Source organism: Natator depressus, chromosome 23 (assembly GCF_965152275.1).
Source record: "Natator depressus isolate rNatDep1 chromosome 23, rNatDep2.hap1, whole genome shotgun sequence".
Taxonomy (NCBI): domain Eukaryota; kingdom Metazoa; phylum Chordata; order Testudines; family Cheloniidae; genus Natator; species Natator depressus.
The window spans coordinates 20001203-20026814 of NC_134256.1; the positions used below are offsets into that span (position 1 = coordinate 20001203).

Sequence of the window (25612 nt, forward strand, 5' to 3'; positions counted from 1 at the left end):
TGAGCTCAGCTTGCATGGGCCCCAGAATAGACACGAGGTAGGGCACCTGCTGCCGGATGGGAGCCGGCGCCCCCTAGAGAGAACAGGCCCCGGGCCCCATTCCCTGCCCCCCTGAGCCAGCCAGCCCCTGCTCTGGGACCGGATGGGAGCCGGTGCCCCCTAGAGGGAAAGGCCCCGTGCCCCATTCCCCACCTGCCTGAGCCAGCCAGTCCCCGCCCTGGGGCGGGTGCCAATACTGCCCCTGCTTAGCCCGGCTTTAAGCCCTTTCCGGTCATTAGCTCTCTGAGTCCACGGACCTCCGGGCTGCAGAGCGAATTTCCTGTGCCCGGCTTTGCAGAAGGGAAGTGAAATGGAGAAATTACGTCTGACCCCGTGAGGTCACACACAGTTGGTGTTAGCTGAGGGAACAGAACCCAGTCCCCCTCTAACCACTAGACCCCACTCTCCTCCCTGAGCTGGGGAGAGAACCCAGGAGTCCGGGCTCCCAGCCTCCCCCCCCCGCAACTCTAATCACTAGTGACGGGAGTGCAATTTGTTTTTCTCGTTGCAGGTGTCTGTGTGCCGGGTCGCTCGGCTCAGCCCCAGCCGGGAGCAGGAAACGGGGGCTCTTTTAAGGCGCCTGCCATCGGATTGGGGAGGCAATCCTTGGGAGTGGGGGGGGCGGGAGGTGTAGCTAGAAGCCCCGGCCCCAGGTCACTCGCTGCCGGGGGTGGGTGGAGGTCACTGGGTGCGGGGGTCAGCGGGTGGGGTGGGGGGTGTAAGCAGGGCGTGTTCTGTGCTGTGCCAGCTGGGGGCAGTGCCAGTCCCAGGCGCGCACACACACAACCAGCAGAGGGCAGCACACACACCACCACCCCCCGGCCATGCCCCTGGCCCTGCCCCTCTGGCTCCTTGCAGCCGTCATCTGTGCCCGCCGTGCCAGCGCCTTCGGCTTTGCCTGGTGCCAGCTGCCCTACGAGCTGCCAGGCTACGCCAGCTGCGCCGGGCGTGGCATCACCCAGCTGGGCCCGGCCATCGCCCCGCTGCCCAACTCCACCCTCTGGCTCAACGCCTCCCAGAACGCCCTGCAGGACCTGGCGCCCGCCACCTTCGCCCACCTGCCCCGCCTGCGGGAGCTGCGGCTCGACCTCAACCGCCTCCGCGCCCTGCAGATCGGCGCCTTCCAGGGCCTGCAGGAGCTGGAGCTGCTGGACCTCAGCCAGAACCGGCTGGCGGCCCTGGGCCCCGCGGCGCTGGCGGGGCTGACGGGCCTGCGGGTCCTGCTTCTGAGGGGCAACGCCCTGGCCGCCCTCCACCCTGCCGCCCTGGCGGCCCAGCCCGGTCTGCAGGAGCTCCACCTGCCCCACAATCAGCTCTCCCGGCTCCAGGAGGTGGCCGCGGTCGCCAGCGGCTTGGCCAACCTCTCCCTCCTCGACCTGGACTCCAACCGGATCTCCACCCCGTGCCCTGGCCCCGGCCTGCTCTCTATGCCCTTCCTGCGGGACCTCAACCTGAGGAACAACAGCATCGCCTGGCTGGACCTCGCCCACTGCTCCCTGCCCGGCCTGCGCTCTCTCAACCTGACCCACAACAACATGAGTCGGCTGGAGGCCGGTTCCTTCGGCGCCGTGCCCGGCCTGGAGGAGCTGAGTTTGGACGAAAACCCCCTCAACATCTCCTACCTCCTGGGCCTGCCGCTGCCCAACCTCACAGCCCTGCACTGGTCCAGCATGCGCCCGGTGCTGGACGCGGACCTGGGGCTGGCCTGCCAGGTCTTGGGGAGCCTGCCGGCGCTGACCACCCTGGACATCAAACACTCCAAGCTCCCGCCGTCCCGGCTGGGCCAACTGGGCGCTTGCACCAACCTGACCTGGCTGGACCTGTCCACCACCCCGCTGAGCCCGCTGGAGGGGGGCGTCTTCCGCTCGTTCCCCCGGCTGGAGTCCCTCTCGCTGGACAAGTGCAAGGTCAAGCGGCTGAAGCAGAGTGCCTGGGGCGGGTCGCTGCCCTGGCTCCGGGTCCTCGTCCTGCGGCGCAACCACCTCACCAAGCTGGAAGACCGCGTATTCCAGCCCCTCGGCAGCTTGGCCCACCTGGACCTGTCCAGGAACCGCCTGACCTACGTCTACAAGGGGTCCTTTCTGGGCATGACCTCCCTGAGGACCTTGCTTCTGCAGGGCTGCCAGCTGGCGGCCGTCACCCGTGACACCTTCGCCTACACCCGCAAGCTGGAGACCCTGGACCTGAGCGACAACAACCTCCAGTACATCAAGACTTCTGCCTTCCTGAGCCTCCACCATCTCCGCACCCTGCTGCTCTCCGGCAACCGCATCCTCACCCTCCAGAAAGGGGCCTTCAAGGGCCTCACCTCCCTCCGCCACCTCTCGCTGGCCCAGAACGGCCTCTACAAACTCTCCCAGGGCTCCTTCCTGGGCCTGAAGGCCCTGGAGACCCTGGACCTCAGCCACAACCGCCTCCTGGCCTACTGCAAGTACGACTCGCCTGCCCCCTTCGCCGGCCTGCCGGCCCTGCGGGGCCTGGATCTCAGCTCGCAGGAGGCCCGGCCCCCGGTCCGGCTGCCCTCCAAACTCTTCCAAGGGCTGGGGAACCTCCAGGAGCTCAGCCTGAGGGACAACCCCAGCGGCGTCTTCCTCAACCTCTCGCTGGCTCCCTTGGCCGGCCTCCGCTCCCTGGATCTCTCCAACATCTACCCCGGCCGGGAAGGGTCCTTCAGCCTTCGCCCGGGGCTCTTCCGAGGCCTGGCCGGCCTGCGGCGGCTCCGGCTGGACGGCAGCTCCCTCCGGGACCTGCCCGGCGAGGTCTTCTCCAGCCTGGCCTCCCTGGAGTGGCTCTCGCTGCGGGAGAACGGGCTGCAGAGCGTGAGCCGGGCCCCGCTGGCCCACCTGCCTGCGCTGCGCTACCTGGACGTGGCCGGCAACCCCTTGGCCTGCTCCTGCGAGAACGCCTGGTTCCAGAACTGGTCGGCGGCGGAGCCGGGGGTCCAGGTGGCCCTGCTGGGCTCCTACCTCTGCCTGGGGCCCGGCGTGAGCCAGGGGCTCTTCCAAGCCCACGATCTCGCCTTCTGCTGGGCGGACCTGGGCGCGGTCTTCTTCGCGGGGTCGTTCGCCGCCACCTTCCTGGCGCTGGCGGGGTCCCTGGCCGGGGCCAAGCTGGGCTGGACCCTGCGCTACGGCTACTACCTGCTGCGGGCCTGGGGCCGGGGCCGGCTGCGGCGGGACCGGCGGGGCTACCAGTACGATGCCTACGTCTCCTGCTGCCCCGAGGACGAGGCCTGGGTGGTGCGGACGCTGCTGGCCAAGCTGGAGGAGGAAGGGCGGCCCCGGCTCCGGCTCTGCTTCGGGCCCCGCGACTTCGCCCCCGGGGCCTATTACCTGGACAACGTGCAGCAGGGGGTGAGCAGCAGCCGCAAGGCCCTGTGCCTGCTGAGTGCCCGCGCCCTGGAGAGCGAGTGGTGCTCGCTGGAGATCCAGCTGGCCTGCGCCCGCACCTACGACCAGGGCCGCGACCCGCTGGTCGTCGTCTTCCTCGAGGACATCCCCAACTACCGGTGAGGCTCCCCCGGCGGGGGCGCGCGGCTAGCCCGGCCCCACCTCTCCCAGCCGGGGGCGCTGTGGGAAGCCGGGGGGGGGGGTTGGCTGCGGGGGGAGCTCCCGGGGGCGCTGTGGGGAGCAGGGGGGGGTTGGCTGCAGGGGGAGCTCCCGGGGGCGCTGTGGGGAGCAGGGGGGGGTTGGCTGCAGGGGGAGCTCCTGGGGGCGCTGTGGGGAGCGGGGGGGGGCAGGCAGCAGGGGGAGCTCCCGGGGGCGCCGTGGGGAGCGGGCCGGGTGCTGGCTGCGGGGGGAGCTCCCGGGGGTGCCGTGGGGAGCGGGAGGGGGGCGCTGGCTGCCGGGGGAGCTGTGGGGAGTGGGAGGGAGCTGGCTGCGGGGGGAGCTCCCGGGGGAGCTGTGGGGAGCGGGAGGGGGGCGCTGGCTGCCGGGGGAGCTGTGGGGAGTGGGAGGGAGCTGGCTGCGGGGGGAGCTCCCGGGGGAGCTGTGGGGAGCGGGTGCCCTGTGCCGTGGGCCCCGGGGCTCAGATCTCGGCCTCTCGCCCCCGCAGCCTCTCCCCCTACCACCGCCTGCGGAGGCTGGTGAAGCAAGGCAGCTACCTGCACTGGCCGGAGCAGCCCGAGGCCCAGGCCGTCTTCTGGACCCAGCTGCGGGAGGCCCTGGGGGCCGGCGAGGAAGTCGGGGGGATGGTGCAGTTCAACCTGGCCGAGTAACCCCTGCCGGGGGCTGCGGGGAGAGAACCACACCCCAGCCTCTGCAGCCAGTGCTGTCCGAGACTCCCCCTCAGCCTGGAGCGGTACGAGGACGATGACACAGCGGCGTGCGGGGCTTGTTCCAGCCAGCAGGGGGCAGTGACGCCCGCCACCATGTATGTAGGCAATCTACAGAATAAAGCTGGATTGTTTCCTGTGTGATAGCCAACAGCCCATGGCTTGGGGGGGGCACGGGGGGAGGGCTTAACTAGCCCATGGCCCCCTGGTGCAAATCTGGACTAACTCCAGTGCAGTCAGGGGTGACTCCGGATTGACTCCAGGGGGCTGAGATCAGAACCCGACCCTGCCCGCCGTGCAGTCAGGTGTGACTCCGGATTGACCCTGGGATAGCAGAGATCAGAACCCGGTGCTGTCCCCACTGCAGTCAGGGGTGACAATGGATCGACCCCAGGGGGCTGAGATCAGAACCCGACCCTGCCCGCCGTGCAGTCAGGTGTGACTCCGGATCGACCCTGGGATAGCAGAGATCAGAACCCGGTGCTGTCACCACTGCAGTCAGGGGTGACTCCGGATCGATCCCAGGGAAGCTGCGCTTGGGTCTGGGCGTGCACCCCCTCCCGCGCCGTGCTGGGGGCTCATCCCCGGTGTCCCGGCGTGTCATTTCCCCTCCCTAAATCCCTCCCAGTTCCTTAGCATCCTTTGAGCTGCCAAAAGCCCCTGACCCCTGCCAACTTGGCTGTAGGACGCCTGGGTCCCGTTGCCAGAGGCGGAGGGGTGGGGGGGAGCTTTTCCACGACTCCTTAAGCCCATTAACCTGCCTGTCTAATTCCCCCGTCTCCGGGGAGACAGGCACCCTCCACCCATCACCAGGGGATTTGGGAAATCAAGGCGGACGGGACAGTAGCGGGGGGGGGGGGTGGCGAGAAAAAGAAAAGTCCCAGCTGCTCGCCGAGCCAAGCGGCCGCGGGCACAGATCGTCCGGGCGCCTCCGTGGGAGGAAGGCTGGGGCGGTGGCGAGGGGTCCGGCGGGTGCCGGGATGCGGCTGGCCTGGGCTCTCCTCTGGGCCCTCTGCTGGGTGCCCGGCAGCAGGGGGGAGTATGCCCTGCCCAAGTTCGTCTGCAGCCCCATGCCCCTGGAGCTGGAGACGGGCTGCCAGCAGGCCCCGCAGCCGCGGGCCGGGGGGCACTGGGCGGGCACGCTGGAGGAGGCCAAAGAGACCATCCTGCACCTGCGGGAGACGGTGGTGCACCAGAAGGAGACCATCCTGGACCAGCGGGAGACGGTGCGGGAGCTGACGGCCAAGCTGAGCCGGTGCGAGGGCCGGGCGGGCGGGGAGCCCGGGCTGGGCGGGCACGAGGACAACCTGAGCCACGGGCACCGGGAGGGGGCCGGCCGGGAGAACGAGTACCCCCACTTCGGGCACCGCGAGCACCCCGAGTCCCTGGGTGGTGCCGGGAGCGAGGCCGCCTTCCGCAAGGCCAGCGCCACCCCCAACACCATGGAGGACCCCCCCCGGGAGGTGCCCGCCGGCGCCCCCCAGCTGGAGCGCATGCTGGAGTCGCTCAAGGAGAGGCTGGAGCACCTCCAGGTAAGGGGGGGATTGGCCCCCCAGCCAACAACCCCCCCACTAACCCCCACCACCCCAACCCTCCCATCAACCCTCTCCTCGCTGACCCCCAGCCCCCCCACCATCGATCTCCCTCCTCACTGACCCCCCCCAACCCTCTCATCCACCCCCCGCCTCACTGACCCCCAGCCCCCCCGCGGCACCAACCAACCCTTCGACCCCCCCACCCCCTCACTGACCCCCAGCGCCCCCAGCCATTGACTCCCCCTCCTCACTGACCCCCAGTCCCTCTCCCATTTACCTCCTCCTCCCAACCCTCCCATCAACCCCCCTCCTCACTGACCCCCAGCGCCCCCAGCCATTGACTCCCCCTCCTCACTTACCCCCCAGCTCCCCCCACACCCCAACCATTGACCCCCATCCCCTTCCCATGGACCCATCCCACCTCTTTGCCTCCCCCTCTTACCTTCCCCAGCAACCCCAGGCCCTGCCTATTAACCTCTCCCCTTTGCCCACTGACCCCTATCATCTGCCCCCCACCAGTGCCCCCCCTCCACACGCTGGACTCGTTCTAGGAGGGGCTGGAGCATCAGCAGATACTGTGTGGCCCCATTCACCCCCCCCCACGCCCCAGCCACCTCCTCCCTAAATGCTGCAGTGGCTCAAGGAGCAGCCCCCTCCCCCCCACCCCACCCTATCAGTCCCCAACTGTCACCCCCATAACCTCCCTTCTCACCCTGTGGTAGGGTCAGCCCCCTACCCCATCCCCCTGCATCCTTCGCCATTGCTTGCCCAGCCCCTCCCCCATTATCTCAGTTTACACCCCCCACCCCTTCCTCCATCATCTCAACCTCTCTTATCCCTCCCCCAATTAGGAACCTCATGGCCTGCTGCCCCCACCCCCCTGTGACCACTAGCCCCTACCCCCCTCCCAGAGCCAGGGATAGAACCCAGGAGTCCAGGCTCCCAGCCCCCTGCCTCCGGCTTTAACTAATTAAGTAGAAACAGCCCCCAAATCCGAGCCCGGAGGAATTACCTGATTGATCCTATTTCAAGACCATCTGCCAAGACCCCAGTTAAGACCCCTTTGTCCTTGAATTACTGGGACCGTTCTGGAAGACTAACATATTCCATGGGGTCCTGGGATGCAGCCAGCCAGTCCCTGCCCTGGGGCCAGGTGGGAGCCGGCGCCCCCTAGAGAGGACAGGCCCTGAGCCCCATTCCCCGCCCCCCTGAGCCAGCCAGTCCCTGCCCTGGGGCCAGATGGGAGCCATTGCCCCCTAGAGGGGACAGGCCCCAAGCCCCATTTCCCGCCCCCTGAGCCGGCACACCTGCCCTGGAGCAAATCAGAGCTGGCGCCCCTTAGAGGGCAAAGGCCCCGTGCCCCATTCCTCAAGGCTCAAGAGACAGGAGTGGGGTCTAGTGGTTAGAGTCATAGCTCCAAGGCCAGCAGGGACTGTTGTGGTCAGGTCGTCTGAGCTCCTGCACAGCACAGGCCCGAGGCCGGCCGGCCCCCCGCTGTTCCCAGGGCCGAGCGTTCAGAGAAACAGCCCAATGCTGCTGGTGAGGGAGAATCCACCGCCCGCCCGGCCCATCGTCCCCTGGTTAGTTCCTCTCCCCGTGAGAAATGTGCACATTGTTTCCCGCGGGAATGTGTCTCGCTTCAACTTCCAGCCCTGGGATCGGGCTCGACCTTCCTCTGCTACAGGGCAGAGTCCGTTACTGAATATTCGTGCCCCACGTAGAGGAAGGGCAGCTGGGAGTCAGGACTCCTGGGGTCTCTCCTTGGCTCTGGGAGGGGAGTAGGGTCTCAATGAGGGTCAGGCTGCCTGCCCCCCAGCACCGTACAAAGGCTGCTCAGTGGGCATCAGTGGGTTTGCGGCACCTGCGTGGGAGGAGGGGGATGGATTAGCGGGAGCAGCTCGGGTCCCAGACGGAGCATTCAGCTAAATATAAACCCCCTTGGCTTCTTCCTTCCTGCTTGTCCCTTCTTAGCGCGTCTGGGAAACGTAAACAGCCTGGCTCGTGGGGGGAAGGGGTCAGATTCCCCCCCCCCGCCATGACAGGGGTGTTGGGGGAGGAGATCAGGGCCTCAGCTGGGCACTGGGCCTAAATACCAGGCCAGGCGGGCCCGGGGGGGGTCTCCCTTAATGTTGCATCCGGCTGGGTTAGATCTCGGCTTGACGGCTCGGGCCGGCCTGCCCCCAGAGCATGGTGGGAGGGGAGTGGGGCCTAGCGGAGGAGCTTCTCCCAAAATCAGAATTCTGAGGGAAAAAATAATGAAGCAAAGGCTGTGAGGGGAGAAAAAGCCTTGAGTTGCCTGTATGGCAAAGCGCGGCGCCTGGGTAACAACCAAGAGGCTTTGGCCTTGCTCGCATGTGGGTGGTCTAGCTGGTATCACTGAAACCTGGTGGATGAAAGGGAAATCCACGTCACCAATGGCACGCCCTGTTTCCGCCTCAACGCGGAAGGAAATGATCTACGCTTTGGGATCAATGGCCTAACAGACAAAGAACAAGAAGGGTTATTAGTTGGAGTCTGCTACAGGCCCCTCAAATCACACTAGGGACCAGAGTGAACAACAACTTATGCCCCCTATAATGTATAGGAACAAAAGCTGCATGGTCACTGGGGCTTCAATTTGGGTAATGTATGCTGGAGGCCATGTGCTGCCAACACAAAATCATTCTGGGAATTTCTCAACATCTTAGTTGAAAATTTCCTATCTCAAATGCTGTAGCCACGGACATGGGGGAATTCTGGATAAAATTTCATCCTAACAAAGAATGAGGAACAGATCACGGAGCTAGACATTAATGATGGCTCTGGTACAAGGGATCCAGACTTTATGGTATTCATAATGTGCAAACAGAGTAAAGTCCAGAGTCCAAAGCTGAAAATAATTATAAGCCAAATGAGCTGGAAGGAAGAATTTAATCAGAAAAATGTGAATGATCATTGGAAATTGCCTAAGAACACTAAATCAGAAGGCCAAAAACCACAGCTGAGGAAGAAGGCTGTGCTGGTTAACAACACAACCTTAGAGCGGAAGTGAAGGCAGATAGCGAGGTTGATAGGTATAACAACTAGAAGATAGGGGAAGTTCATAGTAATGCATATAAATCAGAAGCAACGGGGAAGTTGATAATAATGAATGTAAATCAGAAGCAAAGGAGACGCTGACAATAATGAATATAAATCAGAAGCAAAGGAGAAGCTGACAGTAATGAATATAAATCAGAAACTATGAATTGTAGAAAATTGATAAGGGAAGCAAAGAGACAGAAGTAGCTGTCTATGTCCAGCAGAATTAGGTGCAAAAAGAAGGAAGATTTTTTTAAGTATATTAAATATAAAAAGAATCCTGGCAATGGAATTGGTCCATTTCTAGATGGAAATGGCAGAATTATGAACAATAAAGCAGAAAAGGTAGAATTGTTCAACAAAGATTTCTGTTGTGTATTTGAGGAAAAATAGATGATGGCCTATCATATGATACCATACTTTCCATTCCACTAGTATCTCAGGAGGACACAGGTAGCAGCAACTACAGTTAGACTTTTAAAATCAGCAGGTCCAGATAAGTTGCAACCAAGAGTTTTAAAAGAGCTAGCTGAGGTGCTCTCTGCACCATTAATGTTGATTTCCAGTAAGTCTTGGAGCAACTGGGAAAGTTGCATAAGACTGGAAGAAACCTAATGTGCCACTATTTAAAAAGCATAAAGCGTATGACCCCAGGCAGTTCCAGGCCTGTCGGTCTGACATCAATCCCTAGCAAGTTAATAGAGTCAAGTATCAGAGGGGTAGCTATGTTAGTCTGGATCTGTAAAAGCGGTAAAGAGTCCTGTGGCACCTTATAGACTAATAGACATATTGGAGCATAAGCTTTTATGGGTGAATACCACTTCGTCAGATGCATGCAGTGGAAATTTCCAGAGGCAGCTATAAATATGCAAGCAAGAATCAGGCTAGGGATAACGAGGTTAGTTCAATCAGGGAGGATGAGGCCCTCTTCTAGCAGTTGAGGTGTGAACACCAAGGGAGGAGAAACTGCTTTTGTAGTTGGCGAGCCAGTCACCGTCTTTGTTTAATCCTGATCTGATGGTGTCAAGTTAATGGAGTGACTGATACAGGACTCAATAAAGAATTGAAGGAGGGCAATGTACTTAAAGCCAATCAGCACGGGTTTATGGGAAATAGATCCTGTCAAACTGACTTGATCTCGCTTTTGGCTGAGACGACAAGTTTGGGTGCTAACGATAACCGAGTTGCTGTAATATACCGCCACTGCTGGGCGGCGTTTCACACGGTAGCACACGGCATTTTGATTAAAAACACCAGCCCGCTACAAACCAGCACGGCCCACGCAGACGTGGACTAAAAACCGGCCAATGCTAGGTCTCAAAACGTGACTGCAAACAGGGCGTTGCCATCGAGCGGGCGTGTTTCTACTGGGGTCCCGCAGGGATGGGCCCTGGTCCCGAGGCGATTTAACGTTTTCGAGCTGGAAGAAAAAGTGAAATCATCACTGGTGACGTTTACAGAGGACGCGACAGCTGAGGGCGGGGGTTAACTTCGTAAAGGACAGGGCGCAGCTACAGAGCTGGCTGGATCGCTTGGTAAGCTGGCCGCAAGCAATGTGGGTTTTCACGCGGCTCAATGTCCCTGTATCCATCTAGGAACAAATGCTGGCCGGACTCCCAGGATGGGGCAGGGGGCTCTCTCCTGGGAAGCAGGAACTCTGGAAAAGATTTGGGGGTGGGTCGTAGCGGCCAATCAGTTGAACCTGAGCTACGCTGTGTGATCCAAAGGTCAAAAGGGCTAATGGGAACCTGGGAAGCATCCCCAGGGGAATCTCGAGTAGGAGCAGAGAGGTGGTTTGGCCCTTGGGCGACCTTGTGGGGCTCCTGCGTCCGGTTCTGGTGCCCCCCGTCCAAGGAGAGCGTCGCTCGATTGGCGAGGGGGCAGAGAAGAGCCACGGGGGTGATTAAAGGATTAGAAAACCCGCCTTAGAGCAAGAGACGCCAGGAGTTCCAGCTATTTAGCTCGACAATGAGAAGGGGAAGGCAGGACTTGATCCCAATATGGAGGGGGAACAAATATTTCATAATGGGCTCTTCCGTCTAGCTGAGGACCTGATCTGTTGGCTGGAGGTTGAAGCAAGACCCAGTTGGACTGGAAATAAGGTGACAGTGAGCACCATTTACCCAGGAGCGTGGTGGTTTCTCCATCACGGCCACGTTTTCAGTCGAGCGGGGCAATTTCTCTGAAAGGTCTTCCCTAGGAATTATTGCAGGGCAGGTCTCTGGCCTGTATGATACAGGTCAGACTAGGTGAGCACACTGGCCCTTCCTGGCTTTGGGATTTATGACTCTGTGATCCAGGAGGGTGGCAGGGGGTGGGATGCCGGGCTAGATGGGCCTATGGGGCTAATCCAGGGTAGCAGGGACGGGGTGGGCTACCAGGGTAGATGGGCCTATGGGGCTAATACAGGGTAGCAGGGATGGGTGGGATACCAAGGTAGATGGGCCCATGGGCTGATCCAGGGTAGCAGGGACGGGGCGGGATACCAAGGTAGATGGGCACCGAGAGGATGATGGGTCTTGCTCACAGTCCCCTCCTCCCACCCCCACCCCCACCCCCCAGCGCAGCCGCAACAGTTCCCTGTTCTCCATCTCCCTGCGTGACGCCCTGCAGAAGAAAATCAGCATTTTGGAGCATCAGATCCAAGAGAAACTCAATGCCACCAAGCGCCATGACCACAGCCACGAGGAGCCGCACCACGGCCACGGGGAGCCGCACCACGGCCACGAGGAGCTGCGCTGGCACAAGAACAGGGTCCACGGGCCTCATGAGAAGGGTGAGGGGCAGGGTTGCAGGGGCATCGACAGATGGATAGCGGGTGGTGGTAGGCATCGAAGGATCCAGACTGCAGCTGTGGATGAATGAATAGGACTCGCTGCAGGGATGGACGGGGGATAACAGAATAGACAGATGGGTGGAATTGTAGCTACAAAGCGAGGTAGTTGCATGGATGGACTTATGGATGGCTGAATTGATAACTGAATGGATGGATGGAATCACTGATGGGTGAAGCTATGGATGGAGTGTTGAATGGATGGAGGAAGTAGTACCTGGATGGATGGATGGATGGATGGAGCATTGAATGGGTGGATGAAATGGTACATGGATGGATGGATGGAAGGAGGAAATGAGGGATGGATCAACGGATGGATGGAGGAAATGAGGGATGGGTCGATGGATGGAGCGTTGAATGGATGGAGGAAATGGTACCTGGATGGATGGATGGATGGAGCATTGAGTGGGTGGATGAAATGATACATGGATGGATGGATGGAGGAAATGAGGGATGGATCAATGGATGGAGCACTGAACGGGTAGATGAACTGGTACCTGGATGGATGGAGGAAATGAGGGCTGGATCGATGGATGGAGCGTTGAATGGGTGGATTAAATGGTACATGGATGGATGGATGGAGGAAATGAGAGATGGATCGATGGATGGAGCGTTGAATGGGTGGATTAAATGGTACATGGATGGATGGATGGAGGAAATGAGGGATGGATCGATGGATGGAGCACTGAACGGGTGGATGAACTGGTACCTGGATAGATGGATGGATGGATGGATGGCTGAAATGAGGGCTGGCTACTTGAAGGAACAGCTGGATGGAATGATGATTTGATGGATGTAGCAGTGCATGGGGAGATGGCTGACTGGCTATTGGCCAGAGTCCCCTCCCCCGGGGCTGGCTGTGTCTGGCCGCCCCGGCACTGATCTTGTCCCTCTAGGGCACAAGGCGGAGAAGCCAGACGAGGTTTTCCGTGTGGGCTTCCCCCTCCGCACCAACTACATGTACGTCAAGGTGAAGCGGACGCTGCAGCACGAGATCTTCGCCTTCACTGTCTGCCTCTGGCTCAAGTCCAGCTCGGCGCCTGGTGTTGGCACCCCCTTCTCCTACTCCGTGCCTGGCCAGGCCAACGAGCTGGTGCTCATTGAGTGGGGCAACAACCCCATGGAGCTGCTCATCAATGACAAGGTGTGGGGCTGGGGACTGCCATGGTCAGCAGAGGATGCGATGCTGCAGGGGGGCGCTGGGCTGTGGGGCGGGGGGCTCAGCGGGGGGCGCTGGGCTGTAGGGAGCGGGACGGGGGGTTCAGCAGGGGGTGCTCGGCTGCAGGGAGCTGGGCGGGGGGGGGCTCCCATCGTGGGTGGGGTCGGTGGGGGAGAGGCGAGCACTGCCCTTAACCCTTTCCCCCCCATGCCCCAACCCCCAGGCTGCCACCTTGCCCCTGGCCATCCACGACGCCAAGTGGCACCACATCTGCGTGACCTGGTCGACGCGGGACGGCGTCTGGGAGAGCTACCAGGACGGGGTGCGGCGGGGGAGCGGCGAGAACCTGGCCCCCTGGCACCCCATCAAGCCAGGGGGCATCTTCATCCTGGGGCAGGAGCAGGTAAGAGACCCCCCCACACCCCAGGGCGAGAGCATCCGCTCCAGGGTTAGCCCCCTTGTTGGGTGGCTTGTGCCCTCCCTGGGCTACCCCTGGCCTCTCTGCTCCCCCCCCAGGACACGCTGGGCGGCCGGTTCGATGCCACGCAGGCCTTCATCGGGGAGCTGGCCGACTTCCACGTGTGGAGCCACGTCCTGGCGCCGGGCGAGGTCTACAGGCTGGCCACCTGCGCCGGCCACGCCCACGGGGACCTCGTGGCCTGGGCTGAGGGCACCATGGAGCTGCACGGTGGGGTGGCCAAGCTGCCCTTCAATGCCTGCCACTGAGCCCCGCCCCACAGGGGGCTGGAGGCCTGGATTCTTTTCAGCTCAGGGAGAGGAGTGGGGGCTAGTGATGACAACGGGGGAAGGATGTGGGGGCTGGAAGCCAGGGCTCCTGGGTTCTATCCTTGCCTTTGGGAGAGAGGGGAGTGGGGTCTAGTTAGTGTTTGTGTGTGGGGCTGGGAGTCAGGACGCCTGGGTTCTTTCCCCAAGTCTGGGAAGGGAGTGGGGTCTAGTGGTTAGACTGGGGAGGGGCTGGGAGCCAGCACTCCTGGGTTCTTTCCCCAAGTCTGGGAGGGGAGTGGGGTCTAGTGGTTAGACAGGGGGGCTGGGAGCCAGCACTCCTGGGTTCTATCCTTGCCTCTGGGAGCGAGGGGAGTGGGGTCTAGTTAGTGTTTGCATGTGTGGCTGGGAATCAGGTCTCCTGGGTTCTCTCCCCAAGTCTGGGAGGAGAGTGGGGTCTAGTGGTTAGAGCAGGGGGGCTGGGAGATCCCCTTCCTCTCCTGTTGTATATAGCTGTGGCTGTTGGCCTGGGGCTGGCGGTACATACGCAGTGTCCGGTGTCGTGTAGCTCGGCGCTGTTTTATGTAGGATTCGATGCTATTTTCTTCCTCGGAAAGGACAGAATAAACCTGCCAAGGGAGCAGCAGCCGCCCCAGCGCTGTGAGTCAGTGCTTTGTCTGAGTGCGCCAAATACCCAACACGCCCTACCCCAGAAGTGGCCGCATCCCACCAGCGGGCAAGGGGTCCCCCAGTGTTCCCTCTAATTTTTTACCTCAATCTGCAGAATGAACTACAAAACTCATGCGGCAGGGGTGGGCTTGAAGGGTTTGGAGCATGGTGGGAGGCTCAGGGCTGGGGCAGAGGGTTGGAGTGTGTGGGGGTGCAGGCTCTGGGGTGGGGCCAGGGATGAAGGGGTTGGGGTGCAGGAGGGGCTCAGGGTTGGAGTGGTGCAGCTCCAGGAGGGAGTTTAGGTGCAGGAGGGGGCTCCAGGCTGGAGCCGGGGGTTAGGTGGGTCATGAAGGCTCCAGTTGGGGGTGCAGGATCTGGGGTGGGGCCGGAGATGAGGGGTTTGGGGTGCAGGAGGGGGCTCAGGGCTGGGGGTGTGTGAGGGCTCCAGGCTGGGGCAGGGGGTTGGGGGGGGGGGTGAGGGCTCCAGCTGGGACTGCAGGCTCTGGGGTGGGGCCAGGGATGAGGGATTTGGGGTGCAGGCTGCCCCAAGGAGAGAGGACTCCCCCCAGCCCTGTCTCGCCGCAACAGCTGGGGGCCGGGGAGAGGCCCTTGAGAGTCTGCTGCCCGTGCAGCTTAGAGGGAACGTAGGTCCCTGGCTAAACAGCACCAGGCCCCCGCCGCTGGCTGGAGGCAGGGGGGACGGACAGACATCAGCCAAGCTCACGGTGCCACGGGGTGCTCAAATCCTGCGCCAGAAGCCACCTGCATCATCCAGCCCCCCAGCTCAGTGTAATAGAACCCAGGAGTCCTGGCTCCCCGCCACCCCCCTGCTCTAACCCCTAGGCCCCACTCCCCTCCCAGAGCCAGGATAGAACCCAGGAGTCCTGGCTCCCAGCCCCAAACAGGGTTTAAGGTGCTGCTGGTGCCAGGCCAGTTCGGTGCCCCTTCCCCATGCTGTCCCTGGGTGTTTGATGCCCTGAGTGGATACCCCCCGCCCCCCCCCAGACACCCAGCGCCCCCCTGGCTGTACTCAAGACTGTAGTGTTTTTATTCCGTTGAAAGTTGCATCCATTAAATCCTTAAATAACAATTACAAAAACCTGAACCCGCCCTGGAATCCCGTGGCAGGCCCGGGGCTGGCGCCCGCCCCTCTCTCTCCACACCAGCGCCTGGGGTGGGGTGAAATCCCCCTGCGCTGGGAGGAGGCAGCAAGTCCGGGGGGTCCCAGGCGTGGGAGGAGATGGGTCCCGCCGGCTTGGTCCTGTTGCCACGCGGTTGCCTCTGGGAGCTGACGATCCGGGGGTTCCTCCCAGGACGCCCTGTGGGGGCTGAGCCAGAAAGGTGGGGAGGGGGCACAGGGATTGGTCCCGGTGCGGGGGCCCCACATCTGCTCCCGGCGGCGCCAGGCCAGGCTTTCCGACGGCGCCTTGCGCTCGTGGCAGGAGAGTAATCAGAAGGACGGGATTCCACAGCAGGCGAAAGCAAAGGGCTTTCGACTTTGGGGGGGGGGCGCTCCCCAGACCCCCCCCAGTCCGTAGTGTACGTTCCTGGAGCCCAGAGGGGGTGCATTGAAATAGAGGGGCTCCAGATGGACCCCAAGCTCTACGGCCAATAGTGTGTACATGGGCGTAGGGGGGGCTACCCCCGTTGGGAAGATTTAAAGATGAGCTGGTGAGGGGCAGGCCACGGGGCGGCCTAAAACTCCCCCTCCACTAGCTGCCCTGAGGAGGGAAAAACTTCAGTTCCCCCTGCTGGCTGCCAGGGGGCGCTGCAGAGGGCCCATTGGCATTGCCGGTGGGGGGGGGAGGGAGGAATGCCCCCCACCCCATGCCTGGCATTGCTGGAATGCGCGGGGGGAAGACCCCAAAGACAGCAGCGCAGCTGCACCAGTGCACCATGGGACTCCGCTAGCCCCTGGTGCTGAGCGCCATGGTGGGAGCACAGCATTGGGGGGAAATTCCCAGCCAGCTGGAAGGGAAGGGGCGGCTGTCTCAGGGGTTGCTAGGCAAGAGCTTATTGCATCTCTGGGCTAATTAGTGTAGACGGGAGCTTGGTGTCAGCCAGTGAAAATCCAGAGACCCGTGAAGGAAAGTGCTGAGGATACGGAGTCACTCCTGTTTGCAGTGGGGGCAGGGCCAGATTCCAGAGTCCCTCCTAATTGCAATGGGGGCAGGGTTGGATTCTGATCTCGGCTCCCTCAGGGTGGATCTGGAGTCACTCCTAATCAGAACCTGCTGCAAGGTCCTGAGCCCAGGGCATGGCAGAGGCCCCCGCCCCAGGCTGCAGCCCCCACGGGCGGGGAAGGGGTTGCTGGCCCATGGTACCCAGTGGCTCCTGGAGAGGGGCTGTATCCCAAAGTAGGGTCCCTGTGGGGAGTGGGGGTGGGGAAGACAGATCCGGCTGGCGGTGCACACAGATGCTGGGGGAGGGGAAGTCAGTGCTGCTCTGTCCGTCTGTCTGTCCGTGGCTGGGCCCCCCCGGCCCAGGGGGGTGTCAGTTTTAGCGGCGCCCAGGGAGGTGGGTTAGGGGGGGCACGGAAAGGCAGCCTGCTGGCCAGCCCAGCTCACGCCTGCTCCTGTTTCTTCTTGACTGAGATGCGCTTCTTGCGGGCGGCCAGCATCTCGTAGAAGGGGTCCACGCTGACGGCAGCCCTGCGGGAAGCGGGGGGTCAGTGGGGGGCAGGGGATCTCGCTGCAGCCAGGTGCCTGCGAGGGGGAGGCTGAGACAGACCCCTGGGCTTGGGGGAGTCACACCATGGGGGCTGCACGGCCCCTCCACCATTGCTGGGAACGCCCCTGCCCCCACATGCCCTGTCTCTCCCCCCCCCCCCCCCCCGCCAAATGGGATGGATCAGACTTCACCCGCCGCCCCCATCACAAGCTGGAACCATCCACCCACAATACCCTGGGAGGGGGTTGGGAGCCAGGACCCCTGGGTTCTATCCCCGGCTCTGGGAGGGGGTGGGGGCAGGTGGGGGTGCTCCTCACTTGATGGATTTGATCCACTCGTCCTTCTCCTCCTGCGTGGGGGCCGAGATGCGATAGACCAGGTGGTTCCCTTCCACCACCCGCCCGTCGGCCTCCGTCTTGCAGGCCTTGATCAGCTGGCCCTTGTTGTTGGGAATGTACAGCTCAAAGCAGTTCTGGGGGGAACGGGGGGGGAGACAGAATCAGCCACGGGCTCAGGCTGCATCGATCCCCCTGCCAGGAACGATTCGCCCCCCCCAACACACCTAAGGATGGGCTCAAGCTCTCAGCGGGCTCAGGCCACATTGGTCACACCCAGGGATGATTCCCCCCAACCCGCTGCGATGGGCTCAGGCTCTCGGCAAACTCAGGCAACGTCAAGTCATTTGTGCTCGAAATGAAAGGTCGGTGTTGAGAGCACAATGCGGGTGGAGCCTGATCTACAAGGGTCGAAAGCTGCAGGAATGGATGGAGGAAAGAAGGGGGATGCGGATGGAGGCAGGGGGTGCGTGCATGGACGGATGGAGGGAGGGAGGGGGGGAAGGTGCGTGGATGGATGGAGCGAGGAGGGAGGGATGGGGAAGATGCATGGATTGATGGAGTGAAGGGTGTGGATGGAGGGGGCAGGTGCACGGATGGATGGGGGGAGGGAGGGAGGGAGGGATGGGGAGGATGCACGGATGGATGGAGGGAGGAAGGGAGGGAGGCAGGAGGAAGATGCGTGGATGGATGGAGGGGGCGGGTGCACGGATGGATGGAGGGGTGGAGGGAGGGAGGAGGAAGATGCGTGGATGGAGGGAGGGGGCGGGGGCGTGGATGGATGGATGGAGGGAGGGAGGGAGGGAGGGAGGGAGGGATGGGGAAGATGCGCGGATGGATAGAGGGGTGGATGTGGATGGATGGAGGAGACGGGTGCACGGATGGATAGACAGGAGGAGGAGGAGGGCGACCATGAAGGAGAGGATAAGGACAGGCTGACGAAGGACAGACAAGGTGAACATCGGGGCCGAGAAGGCCCTGAGGGGTGGGGGAGCAGGGGGCGCTGCCCTCACCGGCTTGCGGGGGTCCTCCACCTCCCGGATGCTCAGGTTCTCCAGTGGGATGATCCCCCGCGGCTCCTTGTCCTGAGTGGGGAACAAAGCTGGAGTCAGGGGAGATGAGGAGCGGCCTGCGGGACTCCCTGCCACTGGCTACGGAGCTAAGTGGGGACAGCCAGGGAGCCCCGGGCCCAGAAGGGCGAGTGGCAGAAGCCCCTGGGTTCCTGCAGGGGCTGTCTGTGGGGCCCAGCCCAACCCCATAGTGACTGGGGGCAGGCGATTCCATCACTGACCACTAGGGGAGCGCTTGGGTCTTCCTCTGAAGCCGGCAGCGCTGGGCATTGTCAGAAACCAGGTACCAAGGTGGGGGGGGCCTTGTGGGCGGATCCCATGGGGGCTGCTCCGGGGGGCTGGGGGGCTCACCGTGGTGTACTCGAAGTAGTACAGGCAGTTGTCCGTCAGAATGAACCAGCGTCTTTTCCATGTTTTCACGCGCCCGCCTGCAGGGGAAGCAGAGATTGGGGGCTCAGTGATGGGGGCTTCTGGGGGGGCAGCTATTGATCCTGTTGGGCCGGTCCACCCAGGGGCAGCGTGAGAAGAGGACCAGGCCTGCCCCAGGGTATGCTGGGATAGACACAGTACCCTCGCCTGGGCACATGGGGGGGGGGCAATTTCAGGCATAAGACCCCACGCAGCTGCCCCTTGACTCCAAGCAGGCGACCCGCGGGGCGGAGGGAAGCCTGAGAAACTGTTGTCACTGGCAGAACTCTCCTCCCAGAGCTGGGGAGAGAACCCAGGAGTCCTGGCTCCCAGCCCCCGCCCCCCGCTCTAACCACCAGGTCCCATTTGGGGGGACCCCGTGTGGCACGACTGTCCCTGAGACAATCCCTCATCCGGGACCTTTGCAACCTGTGTGGAGATTCCAGGGGGCTTCCGGCAACCCCCCTTCCCTCAAGGGGCCAGACCCCCCCCCCCCGGCACCCTCGGCCAGTTCCAACACTCCGGGGGGTCAGACGTCGGGGCGAATCTCTACTGCGGTGATGTGGCGCTAACGGGGCGAGGCGCTATTTGGGGCCGGGATCCCCACCCCCCATTCCAGCAGCGGCTTCCCCCTCCGTTACCTACCTCCTGGGGAGGAACGGTGAGACCCGAGCGCAAGTGGCATCAGCGGCGTGGGGGTGGGGGGGCCGTGGGGGGCGGGAGTGGGGAGGGAGGGAGGGGAGGAAAACGGGGGAGGGAGAGAAAGAAAGAGGGGAGCGGGGGGAAGAGAAGAGAGAAGAGAGAGAAAGAGGAAAAATCAGTTATATCAATGTGAGGAGGAAAAACACGGTCAAATCACACCCCTGCCGCAGGGATCAGCGCGGAGGGGGGGAATCTTGGGGAGGGGGGAGGGAATGTCCTTTTTGATGGCTGGGGGGGGCCACAGGGTTTGATACACAAAGCGAGGGATTGGGGGGGGGGGCCTCTGTCCAGCTTTTCCCTGCGAGCAACGGCACCCATCGTCCCGGATGGCCATTCCCTGCCCCGGGGGCTGGGGATAAGATTAAATAGGACCCAGGAGTCCTGGAGCCCGGCGCTCACCTCTAACCCGCAGCTCTAACCACTAGCCCCCCACTATCCTCCCAGAGATGGGAGGGAACCCAGGCGTCCTGGCTCCCAGCCCCCTGCTCTAACCACTAGCCCCCACTCCCCTCCCAGAGCGATGATGGAACCCAGGCGTCCTGATCCCCAGCCCCCTTCCTGGCTCTTGGGAGCTGATCCCTGCTCACCCCCCTCCCAATAGCTCTCTGCTGCCCCCTAGAGGCAGCAAGGGGGTCCGGCCTCAACCAAGGTCCACCCAGGTCAGTACCCACCTCCCTTCCCCATCACCCCCCATAGATCCCTCCGCCTACCCCCCCACCGCAGCGACCCTCCCAGTCTCCAGAAGAACCCCACCCAGCTTTGGCCACCTCCCCTTACCCACCTGTGACCCCAATCCCCCCAAATCCAGCCTGTGCTTCTGACTGAGCTGCCATGGGGTCCGTGTGACCCCCATCCTGACCCCTCATGGCCCCGCTAGGCTGGGGGCACCTGCCTTGAACCTGGGGGTGCTGTGAACTGGGATCCCAATGCCTTGGGGGTGGGGGGCTCCCCCTATAGCTGTGTAGTGCCCCCCGGAACACTCAACCCTGGGCAGGGGAATTGAGGGGCAGGGCGGTGCCCTCAAAGGCCCCGTGGGGAAGGAAGCAGAGTCAGGCTCAGGTGGCCTGGGGGAGGCCCAGCGGGCGGGGCAGGGACAGACAGACACAGACAGGGGCCAACTGAAGGCTGGAGGGGTGGGGGGAGGGGACCCAGGAGCCCTAGCTGAGGCTGGGGTGGGGGGCAGACCCAGGAGCCCTAGCCGGGGGAGATGGGGGGGCGGACCCAGGAGCCCAAGCCGAGGCCGGGAGGGGGCAGGCGGACCCAGGAGCCGTAGGCGAGGCTGGGGTCTGCAGCGGGGATGGGCTCAGGAGTCTTAGCCGAGGCTGGGGAGGGGATGGACCCAGGCATCCTAGCCTGGGCTGGGCGGGGTTGGGGGGCGGGTATTATTCCTGGAGCTGCGGAAGGAAGGTCGGTGCTTTGAGGACACAGCGGGAGGTCGGTGGGACACAGAGAGAGGAGAGCGCAGAGGCATGCAGAGATCGCGGGGGTGGGGATCGGGGGGTGTAGGGGTTCGGGGGGGGGGTCCCCGCTCTCACCCAGCTTCAGCAGCCAGCCCTCCCGGTCTGGATTGAAGAACGTGTGAGTCAGGTCGTTCCCATCATCCTCCGGGATCTTGAACGGCTCGTTCCGGATGCTGTCGTACAGGTTCTGGGGGGAAGGGGGTGGAGTCAAAAGAGGCCATGCCCCACTCAAGGGGTGCGGTCAGAATTAGGCCATACCCTCAACGACAACAGCCAGAGCCCCTTTTCCTGATGGGTGGAGTAAGACAAGCCACACCCCCTCCTCACCAGCAGGCCAGACCCATGGGCCCATCTACCCCAGTATCCCGCCCCCTGGATCAGACCCCCAGCCGGTATCCCGCCCTCACCCGCAGCAGCTCCTCGGGCAGGTCGCCCCCGTCGTTGATGCCCCGGTTCATGGTGATGAATCTCTCCACCGTGGGTTTGTCCCGCACGTTGGGGTTGTGCAGACTGGTGTTCAGCATGATGACGGCGAAGGAGAGCACGTAGCAGGTGTCTGGGGGAGGAAGGGGGGACGGTAGGAGGAACGCACTCACTAGACCCCACCCCCCGTCCCAGAGCAGGGAGAGAACCCAGGCGTCCTGGCTCCCAGCCCTCCCCTCGCTCTAACCACTAGCCCCCACTCCCCTCCCCGGGCTGGGGAGAGAACCCAGGCGTCCTGGCTCCCAGCCCTCCCCCTCGCTCTAACCACTAGCCCCCACTCCCCTCCCCGGGCCGGTGAGAGAACCCAGGCGTCCGGGCCCCGCGGTACCTGTGGACTGGAAGACGCCGGGGTTGCAGAGACAGTAACGCTGGGCGAAGGCCTCCATCATGCGGTCGATCTTCTGGGCCTCCCCGGGCAGGCGGAAGCTCCACAGGAACTGCCTGGGGTGGGGGGGCACGTAAGTAGGGGACCCGCACCAGCCCCCCCATCCCTGGGATAAAGGGGAGGGTGAGCTGCCCCCCGAGCCCTCTCCCCCAGAGCGCCCTCTGCCCCCAAACCTTCCCACCCTCCCCCTCCACATCCCCTCCCCCAGGCCCCCCGATCCCTCTCTGCCCCCAAACCTTCCCATCCTCCCCCTCCACATCCCCCTCCCCCAGCCCCCTGAAATCCCCCCCACCCAGCTCACCGCAGCGCCTGCACCAGGTTGAGGTCGGTGAACTCGTGCAGGTCGACGAAGGCGTGCAGCACCGCGATGTTAAAGTCCTCCCTGCGGGGGGGGGGGGGCCAGGGTCAGAGGCGAAATACCCTCCCCCACCTCGGTCTGTCCCCCTCCCCATGAGACAGAACTCCCAGAGCTCCCCTCCCTGGCAGAGCCCAGTGGCTGCGCCCCTACCCACAGCCCCCCCCCCCCCCCCCGGCTAGTCCCTGATGGCCCCCCCTCCCCTCTCCCACAGCTAGTCCCCAATGGCTCCTCCCCCACCCATCTCCCCCCAGCTAGTCCCCAATGCCCCCCCCCGCTAGCCCCCAATGGCCCCAGCCCTTCCCCTCTCCCCCAGCTAGGCCCCAATGGCCCCGCCCCCTCACCTCTCCCCCAGGTAGTCCCCGATGGCCGTCTTGTTGAGCCCCTCCCCCTTGTAGAGGAACCGGGCGATCTCCTCCGGCGTGTTGTGCAGCAGCTCATTCTCCACCAGGAACTGGATGCCCTGTGCCGAGGACCGAGCGAGCAGAGTCAGGTGCCCGACCGCACCCCTTGGCTCCCAGCCCCCAACCCCAGGCGTCACCTCCCCTTCCACCGGGGAAACTGACGCACATGGAGGGAAAGGGACGAGACACAGAGCTCAGGAGTCCTGGCTCCCAGCCCCCGCTGCTTTGCCCACTGGCCCCCACTCCCCTCCCAGAGCTGTCATAGAACCCAGGGGTCCTGGCTCCCAGCCCCCTCCCCTCTTACCTTTTTAGGGTCCATGTTGAATTTCTTGCGGCCCATCCCCATCTTCCGGTTCCTCTGAAGGGTTTTGCTGTGGGTTGGATGGAGAAAAACCATAGGATTCAGCACTTGGAATAGCCCCAGCAGAGTACAAGTCCATGGCGGGACAGGGTCTTGGTATACGGGGGCCCAACACTGAGATGCGACCCCTCTGGGCTGGGACATGGGGGCTGGGTATACGGGGACCCCTCGCCTGGCGCTGGGACGCAGCCCCTCAGGATCAGCACATTCATTACCTGCCCTCATTCGCCTCCAGACCTTCCACCTCATTCATGGCCTCGCTCAGCTCATCCCGCAGCCGCTGGATTTCCACCAGCAGCTCTTGTTTCCGCCGCCGGATGTTCTCCAGCTCCAGCCGCTCCTCGGGGGTCAGGTCCGGGGGCACTGGGATGGAAACCAGAGGTTAGCCTGAGGCAGGAACCCCCTGCTCTAGGAGCGAGGGAGGAAGCGGGATGCATGTGAGTGTTTCTTGACTTTCATGTGACACCTGCAGGGTGAGGTGGGCAGAGGGGCTGTTTATACAGGGATCCCCTGCCCAGTGCAGAGACGCAGCTGCCATAGGGGGCAGATGGGGGGCATGGCCAGGGTGCCCTGCACTGCAGCTATTTCCTGCCCCCGCAGGGCCCATAGGGAGCGGTATTTTTACCAACATGGTTAGACCAGCGCAAAATCTGTGCACGTTCCAGGCCTTAGCTGTGGCATGAGGCTGGGAGCTCAGATTTAGTTGCCTTCCGATGTGACGTCCCAGGGCCTTCCAGGATACCAGCCCCGTCCCATTGTTTATTTGCAGTGCAGGATCACTGCAAGCCCCAGCCCCGGGCCCCACGGCGCCAGGGGCTGTACACGGGTATGTATTATTTGGATCCTGTCGGCCCCTGGGAGCTCCAGCCCCGGATCAGGCCCCACGGCGCCAGGAGCTGTACGGGGGTATGTATTAGTTGGATCCTGTCAGCCAGGGGTTGTACAAACACAGAACAAAGGCCCCTGCCCCAAGGAGCTTCCAATTCATAAATGCTGCTAACAATCCGGGGGGCGGGCGAAGGACAATGCCGGGGGGGGGGCAGGGGAGTCAGTGGAGAGGGGTGGGCGGGCGGGGAGCAACTGGTAATGGTTCAGTCAGACACCACCCTCCCCATAGGGGAATAAATGGTTCAGCCCAACCCTTTCCTCCCCCCAAAAGGGAGCCCACTCTCCATTATGAGCATTGGTACAACCCAGCTCCTCCATCAGCAAGAGAATGGTATCACCCAAACACCCCGATAAAGGAGTGAATGGTTCAGCCCAACCCCCCCTCTTCATTCCCAGGAATGGCACAGCCCAACCCTCTCCTCATTCCCCCTCTGGGAGGGAATGGTTGAGCCCAACCCCCTCCTCAACCCCTCCCACTCTCCATTATGGGAAGCAATGGTACAGCTCACGCCCCATAAGGAAAAGAATGGCACGGTCCAGCCCTACACTATAAGGGGGCAAGCTACCCATTCGGGGTGGGAATGGTTCAGGCCACCCTTCCCCCCCCTTAAGGGGAGGAATGGTACGGCCCTGCCACCTCCCGACCAGCAAGAGAATGGTGCAGCCGAAACACCCCTACAAAGGCGGGAATGGTTCGGTTCAGCCCAACCCAGCCCCGCCCCCCCGACAGCCAGCGCTGAATGGGCGGGGCCCCGCAATAGTACGGCCCGCCCGGAGAGTGGTACAGTCCCAGGCCCCTACCATAGACTCCGTCCTCCATGGCGCCCGCACCGGCCGCCGGGGCTGCTCCGGGCCCTCGGCTCGTCCCGTCTCTCCTGCCGCGGCGGCGGCTGCTTCCTCCTCCCGCAGCCGCCCGGCCCGGCACTGAGGAGAACGGCCCGCCTCCTTCCCCAGAACCAACCAATGGGGGAGCGGAATGCCAAGAAACCCGACCCCTTCCCGCTGGGGACAACCAATGGGAGGAGGCAACTCCCGTCTGAACCCGTCAGCTTGTAAGAATGATAGATAGAACAACCAATGGGCTCCAGAGGTTTGGTTAAACTCCGCCCCACTTCTGAGATTGAGATGTAGATCGACCAATGAGACCCCGCAACGAGTTCAACAGCCTGCCCCACTAGTTATTGACATTCAGACTGGCCAATCAATGCCTAATATCTAACAGGCACACCCTCTTGGTTAGATCGACAGCTCAAGCAGCCAATGGAAGTCCGAATAGTCATAACTCACTCACTTTGGCTGTCAATCACTATAAATGACAGACAAGCCAGCCAACAGGAGACCGAACCAGCCATTCACTGGCCTCCGCCCCTAACAGTGTCCAGATTGCGGACTCGAAAGAGAACAGTCTGTTACTAAGGGCCTAGTGGGGTCTTGGCCGTTGCTAAGGGCCTATCTTTATGAATAATTAATCAGCTTATCGTGAATATTAATGAGTCCCTTATTAATATTCAGCGTACAGGTGGCATGAGCCCTGCCCCCCCCGACCATCCAGGGACCCCGTCACCAGGGCAACCGGGTGCCCCGCCTGCGCCCCCCTGGCCCGGCCTCCCCGGCTACACGGACAGAGACAGACACCCCCAGTGACACCCCATAGCCCCCCCTCTGCCCCATAGAAACCCCCAGTGACACCCCCTGAGCCGCCCCTCTGCCCCATAGACACCCCCCGTGACACCCCCATAGCCCCCCTCTGCCCCATAGACACGCCCAGTGACACCCCCTGAGCCGCGCCTCTGCCCCATA

General features: G+C 62.8%; 3 protein-coding genes across 4 annotated transcripts; 2 read left to right on the forward strand and 1 right to left on the reverse strand.

Annotated features, from left to right (window-relative positions):
- Positions 1-768: 768 nt before the first annotated feature.
- LOC141976192 (uncharacterized) lies at positions 769-5076 on the forward strand. The gene is made up of 2 exons (XM_074937000.1): positions 769-3547; positions 4093-5076. The coding sequence occupies exons 1-2, from the start codon at positions 864-866 to the stop codon at positions 4253-4255; spliced, it is 2847 nt and encodes a 948-aa protein (XP_074793101.1). The 5' UTR covers positions 769-863; the 3' UTR covers positions 4256-5076.
- Positions 5077-5180: 104 nt separating this feature from the next.
- LOC141976538 (neuronal pentraxin-1-like) lies at positions 5181-13701 on the forward strand. Of its 2 annotated transcripts, none has more exons than XM_074937545.1 (5): positions 5181-5844; positions 11470-11683; positions 12637-12884; positions 13123-13302; positions 13416-13701. In XM_074937545.1, exons 1-5 carry the CDS (start codon positions 5293-5295, stop codon positions 13623-13625), a joined length of 1404 nt encoding a protein of 467 aa, XP_074793646.1. In that variant the 5' UTR covers positions 5181-5292; the 3' UTR covers positions 13626-13701. The 2 variants fall into 2 exon arrangements, with proteins under 2 accessions (XP_074793646.1, XP_074793647.1); XM_074937546.1 differs by having other exon boundaries at positions 11521-11683.
- Positions 13702-15328: 1627 nt separating this feature from the next.
- Positions 15329-24752, reverse strand: CYTH2 (cytohesin 2). Its single transcript, XM_074937865.1, has 12 exons — positions 24614-24752; positions 23140-23287; positions 22868-22934; positions 22504-22622; positions 22106-22186; positions 21748-21860; positions 21344-21492; positions 21012-21123; positions 18718-18794; positions 18310-18381; positions 17279-17433; positions 15329-16942 (listed from the first exon to the last, which is right to left on the reverse strand). The coding sequence occupies exons 1-12, from the start codon at positions 24630-24632 to the stop codon at positions 16855-16857; spliced, it is 1200 nt and encodes a 399-aa protein (XP_074793966.1). The 5' UTR covers positions 24633-24752; the 3' UTR covers positions 15329-16854.
- Positions 24753-25612: the final 860 nt, after the last annotated feature.

What these genes read in the sequence shown, in the direction of transcription:
- LOC141976538 (XM_074937545.1), top strand. Translation starts at nt 5,293, where the DNA reads ATGCGGCTGGCCTGGGCTCTCCTCTGGGCCCTCTGCTGGGTGCCCGGC. An exon ending in CCACGGGCCTCATGAGAAGG is followed by an intron (nt 11,684 to 12,636) that starts GTGAGGGGCAGG and finishes TTGTCCCTCTAG; the next exon opens with GGCACAAGGCGGAGAAGCCA. An exon ending in AGCTGCTCATCAATGACAAG is followed by an intron (nt 12,885 to 13,122) that starts GTGTGGGGCTGG and finishes CCCAACCCCCAG; the next exon opens with GCTGCCACCTTGCCCCTGGC.
- CYTH2 (XM_074937865.1), bottom strand. An exon ending in TCAACATGGACCCTAAAAAG is followed by an intron (nt 22,623 to 22,867) that starts GTAAGAGGGGAG and finishes TCCTCGGCACAG; the next exon opens with GGCATCCAGTTCCTGGTGGA. An exon ending in CGGCGTCTTCCAGTCCACAG is followed by an intron (nt 21,493 to 21,747) that starts GTACCGCGGGGC and finishes TTCCTCCCCCAG; the next exon opens with ACACCTGCTACGTGCTCTCC.
- LOC141976192 (XM_074937000.1), top strand. Translation starts at nt 864, where the DNA reads ATGCCCCTGGCCCTGCCCCTCTGGCTCCTTGCAGCCGTCATCTGTGCC. An exon ending in GAGGACATCCCCAACTACCG is followed by an intron (nt 3,548 to 4,092) that starts GTGAGGCTCCCC and finishes TCGCCCCCGCAG; the next exon opens with CCTCTCCCCCTACCACCGCC.